The sequence below is a fragment of the Sinohyriopsis cumingii genome, chromosome 9, assembly GCF_028554795.1.
Source record: "Sinohyriopsis cumingii isolate HCF-2022 chromosome 9, ASM2855479v2, whole genome shotgun sequence".
NCBI lineage: Eukaryota > Metazoa > Mollusca > Bivalvia > Unionida > Unionidae > Sinohyriopsis > Sinohyriopsis cumingii.
Genome location: NC_142969.1, coordinates 19395374 through 19403873, shown reverse-complemented (window position 1 = coordinate 19403873; position 8500 = coordinate 19395374). Strand labels below are relative to the sequence as shown.

At 34.5% G+C, this 8500-nt stretch overlaps 1 protein-coding gene across 1 annotated transcript; it reads right to left on the bottom strand.

The window, feature by feature from the left end:
• Window positions 1-553: 553 nt before the first annotated feature.
• Window positions 554-7567, bottom strand: LOC149791344 (uncharacterized). Its single transcript, XM_089969177.1, has 4 exons — window positions 7311-7567; window positions 6206-6460; window positions 1861-2004; window positions 554-1054 (listed from the first exon to the last, which is right to left on the bottom strand). Exons 2-4 carry the CDS (start codon window positions 6423-6425, stop codon window positions 876-878), a joined length of 543 nt encoding a protein of 180 aa, XP_089825303.1. The 5' UTR covers window positions 6426-6460; window positions 7311-7567; the 3' UTR covers window positions 554-875.
• Window positions 7568-8500: the final 933 nt, after the last annotated feature.

Genomic DNA, 8500 nt, shown 5'->3' with positions numbered 1-8500 from the left:
GGAGACAGTCGAAGTCGACATGAGGGTAGTCATGGGAAAAGAAAGTGGAGGAGGAAGTGAAGGAGTCTAGAGAAAGTGGAGGAGGAGGAGAAGGAACATGGAGAATGCTCGGGGGAAAAAGTAGAAGGAAGTGGGAGAAATAAGAGAGAGAAAGAACACATCAGATGAGTAGAAATACGAGGGCATGTGGAAATCAATCTCACACTGCTAATCTAGTGATGCAATAGGCTTATTAAAGGGTCGAGCGGAAGGAGTGTAATTGAAACTTTGAGTCATTTAATTATTGAATTGTTATTAAATTCTTATTCATTGAATTTCAAACTGCTTTTTTTTGTCGTTGTTGTTGTATATTTACCCATCTAACCGTCAGCATTGCTGACTGGGGGCTCGGAGCTTTACATCTATCTTTCACTAAATTTAACTTCCAACAAAATAGACCTGTGTGGGACTATAAAGTTTAAAAGTTTAAATAAAATGCTGGAAGCACCCCACACCAACTATATAGTTCTCCACAATGATGATGATGACAACGATAAGGAGGAAGACGATGATATTTGTTTGATCTTTTTATTTTTAAATTATATTTGACCTTCGGCACATAATAAGATGACACACGATGCCTTAAAAATATTTTCACGATATAAATGCTATAAATAGTATAAAAGATATTGACAATACGTATCAATCGTGTATATTTAATAACCGATCTGTTCATCCTGCACAGAGCTATCACAAAATAAATCTATTGCAGATACGACAATCGCAGGCAATGACTTTAGGGTAGAAATATCACAGATGTGGCAAAATATATCCGGTTTTATGTGTCTTTTCTCCAGTGCACGAAGTTTATGGACTTTACGAATCGCTCTAAATGACTAGTGTTCTGACCCCACTTTTCCACCAAAGACACCTATAGCGTCGAGAATTCCCAGAATTCCAGTCACAAGTCCGAGAACGAAAGCGACGATTGTAATGTAGAAAGCGGCATGGTACTTGCTTAAGTTACCCGTGGCATTCCCAGCGTATATCGCAAAAGATATCATGGCGCAAATAGCTAAAAAAGAAGAAAGATAAGCGCTAATTTAGAAAATTCAAACATAATTTAATTGTTCACGTTGAAAATTTCAAGAGAGCACAGAACCAAACACAATGTACTGAAAATTGTTAGTTTGCTACTGCCTATTAAACTGAAATCCCGTACGAGGTAAAATGTTTCCGTGTTGAATAATTTTGCTCAAGGAAAAAAGTGATTTATGTGCATGATAAAGGAGACTGTCCCGTTATGTAAGATAAAAAAAGAAAAGAGATTATTTTGCAAGATTTTGCATTGAGAATAAGCAAAATGTTGTGAAATGTGCAATTACAGAAATTAATGCAATGAGACCAATCATTTCGTGATAAAGTTTAAAGTAAATTGTTAAAAAAATATAAGTAACATGTATGTTTTTTCCTGGTGTGGTCAGCTAGCCGAATTACTGTGTGCAGCAAGCGGGAACAATAATGATACATTTTGTTTTCACAACAGTGAGTAGGCAAATGGGATCAGTAGTGGAATTGGAGATAGGGATTGTAGTAAACTGGGTCTAGACAGAAAAGACGTTGTCCTATATTGGTCTGGGTAGACAGTTCTATGCGTCATCATTCCTGATAATATTTTCAAGTTACGGTGAGCCTTCAAATCTGGCCGTGCTACTCTGACATTAAATGCAATCCTAGCGAACACTAAAAGGTTTTGATTGATGGATAAATTTGGTTTTGCTCAAGTATCTATGAAGACATGTATGTATTAATCGAAAACACTTAGGCAATAAAATCGTAATGGATTGAGACAGCTTCTTATGTTTCTGTCTTTGACATTACCTCCTACGAATGTGAGACATACGGCTACAAGGTACAGGAGTTTCTTCTTGGACTTGGAGCAGGTGTGGGCGATGACAACCACCAAGGACGCAAGAAACAGCAAGAAACCAAGGGCAGAGAATGCTCTAACAGCACGAAACCAGTCTGAAAAAGGAAACGGAAATACAAATTTTCTGGTGGCAGGTTTTATTCATAACAAAATACAGAATCGTTCTTGTTTTCTCGGACTATGTGCAAGTTCCAATTTTAGATTAGGTTCTATAGTAATTTTAAGCTGTATCGAAATGATCCAAAATACAGAGGGAATGCATCTGTCTATGCTTTATAACTTCATTTATTAAAACATAAAAAAACACTGTTCTTATAATTAAAACTGAAAGATCTTAAAGAATATTGACAGTATAAATAATATGTTCAAAAGGATAAAGACTGACAGCGACATTATTAATTTCAAGCATTCAGCACATAAAACAATTATGAAAAACATTGGGTAACCGCTAGAAATAGCTATATAACACACTTATGAAAAACACCTGGCGACTGATAGAAATAGGCATGTAACACAATTATGGCGACTGATAGAAATAGGCATATAGGCATACACTAAATTTAGGAAAAGTCTGGGCAACTAATAGAAAAAGGAAAATAATATATATTATGGGGTAAAAAAGGGTAATTGCTAGAAACAGGCATAAAATGCCATTATGGAAAACACCGAGCAATAGACAGAAATAGCTGAAATTAATTAAAACTGTTTACAAAATAAATTCGTGTCTAGCTCACGAGACCTACTTTCATTCTTTGAGACTTAAGCTAGTACGTTGACCTTGGCTACAAATGCAAGAATGTGTTATGGGTCTCTGTGTTTGTGTGTTTTGTGTGCATGCTTTTGTACATATTCATGTGCACATTTTGTGGTGCCCTTTCCGTTTTAGTCACGAATAATACCTTTTATTTTTAATCCACATTCACAATGATTTTTTTTAATATTACAAATCTGTTTATCAAAATGCTTCACCAATATATCATTTACATAATGCTACCTGCACACTATAGTATTATTTATATAATGCTACCTACACACCATAGTATTATTTACATAATGCTACCTACAAACAATAGTATTATTTACATAATGCTACCTACAAACAATAGTGTTATTTACATAATGCTACCTACAAACAATAGTATTATTTACATAATGCTACCTACAAACAATAGTATTATTTACATAATGCTACCTACAAACAATAGTATTATTTACATAATGCTACCTACACACAATATTATTATTAATATAATGCTACCTACACACCCCGACACACCATTCTTTCTTCGATGTGTTTTTAAAAGACCGAAATTTAGTTCTTTCTGATCATCTTTAAAGAAACACAAAACAATATCAGCCTGTAACTATTTGTGGAGGCAGTGTAAGTGTAAACAATGGCAACCTTTAACTAATTATGGGGGCAGTGTTAGGGTAAATAATGTCCACCTGTAACTAATTATGGAGGCAGTGTTAGGGTGAATAATGGCAACCTGTAACTAATTATTGAGGCAGTGTTAGGGTGAATAATGGCAACCTGTAACTAATTATGGGGGCAGTGTTAGGGTAAATTATGTCCACCTGTAACTAATTATGGAGGCAGTGTTAGGGTAAATAATGGCAAACTTTATTTAACTATGATGGCAGTGTTGGGGTAAATAATGGAAACCTTTAACTAATTATGGGGGCAGTGTTAGGGTGAATAATGGCAACCTGTAACTAATTATGGGGGCAGTGTTAGAGTAAATTATGTCCACCTGTAACTAATTATGGAGGCAGTGTTAGGGTAAATAATGGCAAACTTTATTTAACTATGATGGCAGTATTGGGGTAAATAATGGAAACTTTTAACTAATTATGGGTGCAGTGTTAGGGTGAATAATGGCAACCTCTAACTAATTATGGGGGCAGTGTTAGGGTAAATTATGTCCACCTGTAACTAATTATGGAGGCAGTGTTAGGGTAAATAATGGCAACCTTTAACTATTTGTAACGTGGACGTGGTGTTAGGCCTAATCGCTTGATTATGGCTTCTTGTTAGCTTGACCAAGGTCTAAATCATTTATTGAATCTATGAAACTCTAATTAATTTTCTTCATTAACCTATTTTACTCTTATTTGCTTGAAGATCAAATCTATTTATGTATATGGTGATCTAAAGAATTCAAGTAGCAATAATATATGTTTTAAAGCACCGTATTTGTCTTCCCGTCTAAACGAGTTAAAAATATTCGCTTTCTTGGCGATATCTTGCAAAAAGTCATTGAACTCTTACTGATTGGTTTAATTTCAATGTATTGTTCCATCAATCATCGTCTCGGAAACGAATTGTAATAAACTGATACAATTTCAAGGCATTGTACGATAAATTTTGTGCTGTATTCAATCTTCAGTGTATGCTTGAGAGAGAATAAAGATTATGATAATGTACAGGTGTTAAAAAATATGTCAATGAACCAAAAGGCACGTTGTCTTGTCTTGCAAGTGATTATTTCCCTTTGGTTCAAGCTCAGTTCATTCAAAACTCTGAATATCTGCCATCACAATATTTATTTCGTTTCTTTTTCTTTTTTTATATTGTTAACACTCGAGTCTGGAATATATTGATCAGCACGTTCTATATTGCAATACTGAAAATTTAATATTAGCATATTATAAGGTGTTTATTGCATTATTGAGCATTTTTGTTAGCACAAAGTATTGAATATATTGCTTTTTACTATATTACGGGGTGTATATTGCACAGTAACATATTGCAGGTAATGTATTTCAATATCGACATTCTGCCCAAAATACACATTGCAAAGTGTACATTTAAATCGTTCACACTGTGATTTATTTATTTATTTATTTACATTTCTTGCCTGAGATATAAAAATTAACACGGAGCTGATGTGAAAGTATTTTAAAATATTTTTGGCTGGCTTGAATTCATGCAAAGTTTAAATTGTATAAACTGATATCTCTATGAGATAACAATGACTTCATCCTACGTTAACCTGGTGTACACCCTTAGTATTAACAATTATTTGATGAGCTTATTACATGATGTATATTCGTGCTGTTGATAATGAGATTTAAATTAATGAAATTTAATTAGATTTATTAATCCCATCTCTTAAATCAAACTGACTCGACATGTATTGCGTATTTTTCTAAATATTTCCGATCTTTCGTATAATATTTTGTCGTTTTGCACTGCCAACATTTTCTTATAAATTCGAATTTGGTTAACTTATTCAAAGAGCTTCCAAAATTATTCATTGCTCATTTTATGCAATTTTATAGTAAATAAATGAAAAAATATTTTATGTAAACTCGAATAAATGTTTCTGGTTAAGTCGAATGAGGACATTTTTTCCTCTCAAGTTAAATGAAGCAATGTTTCCTGCTAAGTCCAATGCGGAAATATTTCCTGTTAGGTCGAATAATGAAAGATGAAACATTATGACCATACACATTGAAATTTCTTAAATCGAAACATTCAGTCACTGTCAGTTCCAACCAACCATCATGCCCCCACACTCAAACTAGATCATAACATAGCATATCGATGGGGGTACATTAGAGTGAAATGTCTAAATTTACAATCTAATCTATCGAGATCAATTTCCATTTGCCCAAACCTAAATCAGTAAGCATCCGCCCTTATAAATTGTCATATGAATTTCTTTATGGGGCACTTTGGTTGTAATTAGAGCATCGAGCAGCATACATATACTACCGCTGATGGGGATGTGTGTGTGTGTGTGTGTGTGAGAGAGAGAGAGAGAGAGAGAGAGAGAGAGAGATTTAAGGTAGTTTTAACAGTTTATCAGTCATATCGCTACGATGTCTGCAATGTGGCAGTTTATAGATATGTCTATCACTAGAACATCATGCCGCAGACATGTTGAATGATATTCCACCCAGTCACATTATCCTGATAGCAGACCGACCAGTCCTAACACTAACCTCTTAATGCTGAGCGCCTAGCGAGGCAGCTGTTAGTACCATTTTTGTAAGTCTTTGGTATGACTCAACCGGGTTTGAACCTGCGACCTTCCGTATCCGAGGTGGAGGCTGTAACCACTAGGCCACCGGAACGGCAGATGGGGTCGACAAAGGAACAAAATAATACACTGACATACGGACGGACCGATTCATGGATGTATATTGAAACAACAAATGAGCAGACTGACAGAGAGAAAGAGATGACAATTAAAAGGAAAGAAGGGTAGAAAGAGACCGACATACCGACATAGATAGATAAAAAGATACGGACATACGGACAGAGATAGATAAAAAGATGTAACTTACCAACCAGGGTGCTGTTTGCGTAATCTGCACACCCAACAACGAGTGAAACTTGTGAGCACGCTGTCCAAAGACCACCATATGCTTTGACTGAAATCCCTAGCAGTGTGCTTTCAGTGTAGTACCAGTAAGGGATTACAAAACCCACTAGGTCCAAAATGAAGCAGAATATCAGCAGGACAATCACCAGTTTCTTTAATGCGGACGTTCCTCCGGAGCTCATTTCTCTGTTTCTTATTTATGTACAGAAGCCTTGCTCTAAGTGAAATTAGATTTTCAAACATTAAAAATCATATTCAGTATTGGTTCCTAGGACGACAAGTTTAATATATATTTGTAATATAAATCAATAGGTATTTTCGTGGAAATGCTGGTTATTGTCAAAATTTATGAAGTTTAATATACAATTAACAAAAATGAATAAATTAAACTACACACTTTAATGAAAATCTATTATTTTGGTTTTATTATCGGGAACCTGGTTTCAAATTGTGTAAGTCTAAATTCAAATTATTGAAATCCAGTTTCAAGTACCGCTCATAGCATTGAAATCAAAAGGAACTCATTTTTACGTTTTGAGTTAAAAATGGCAGTCTAATAATGTAAGATATTAATACACCTCTGACAGCCGACGACTCCTTTTTGTGGGGTGGGTGGGAAGCAGTTGTTTTCATTCCGAACAGGAAAAAACTTCATAGCACAGTTTCTTTTGTTTAAAGGAGTAAACGATTTGTAATTCTCTCAACTAATACAAAATTTAAAAACGTGCAACACATATAATATCAGAACCAATATTGTCCACGAAAAAATTTTTACAAAGTGACTTTTGTCTAAAAATAAAGTTCTGAACGGTAAACTTTACTGTATTTATTATTTTGGTTAGTTTTCAACATTTTCTGTTCAATTGAAAAGATCTTCAAAAGAGTATCCTATTTTGTTTAGAGAAAATATGCAAACTAAAATTAATGCAGTAAATAATAATAATAATAATAATAATAATAACAAACTTTATCTATTTGCCGTTATTCAAGAAGTCTGAAATAAATATTTTCTCCTGAGAAGACAAAATGAAGAAACCAATTAATTTAATTTAACTAAGAAAAGTTACCTTTTTATATGTTCCCAAATCTAGTTCAAGTCCTCTGTGATCTTTTTTTATATCGAAAATTTCCAATCTGAAGGTAGAAACTTAATCAACACTTTTCTTCCCTTTTGTAACCCGAATTAAGAAAGCCACTGAACCCGTCTCGGATCCCTGATTTATATATCATCAAGCCTACTTCAGCTCCTGGTGATGCCATGGTTACAACAGAGTTTTGTTTATGTTTGTTTTCATGCTCTTGGTTGTAATATTTGGTTTCCATTGTTATACAGGTCCGCATTCGATTGTTGTTATGCGGGCATGCTATTTGTTCGATTTTTCACACGTGTCATATGTGGCTTGCTCTAATCTACCTGTAAATAGTTTTCCATTAGTCGTACGATGTTACACGTGTGGGAAATGATCCATAGGATATTCAGATACAACTTTTATAAAACGTTGAACATTTGACTATACGTTTAGAGGTGTTCAGAAATTAACACTAGCAAGATTGTATTTTATTTGAACTTTTCTTACCATTTTAGATCGTAACATTATCCGGTGCCTTGAAATATTTGCTTCTATTTTAGACTTGTTAAAAAAATCTAAAACCAGAATTGACTTTTCTCTCGTCGATATATTTCCGAAATGATTTGATGTAATACACATCGACACGTGTCCAGGACAGTGTAGTTCACTGACCATTTTATCTTGGTAGTGGAGGAGTGGTGATGGAGCCAGAGAGGGATGGCAAGGAGATCTATGTATGTATGTGTGTGTGTGTGTGTGTGTGTGTGTATTTAGATAGGTAGGTAGGTACGTAGGAGATATTTATGTATGTAGGTAGGTAGGTAGGTAGGTTGGTAGATGTATGTTTGTATGTAGGTAGGTAGGTAGATAGGTAGGTAGGTAGGTAGGAGGTATGTATGTATGTATGTACGTGTACTATATTCTATCTCATCTTGTATTTTTCTAACTGCCCGTCAGTCCATGTGTTTCCATGTATACAAAATATTTATTTTCTTTGCACCATATTGTCGATCTTACTATTGACGAAATCACTAGCTCGGGTTGAAGGTGCTTAATTTTCAGCATCTTAACATCTGATGCTTAACATTTTCATTTTTAAAAGACATTACTTTAGTGAAAGAGCGTGAATCATACATATCTAGCCTTTTAATACATGTGTATTCGATTTACAGATTTCCGGTGAAAGA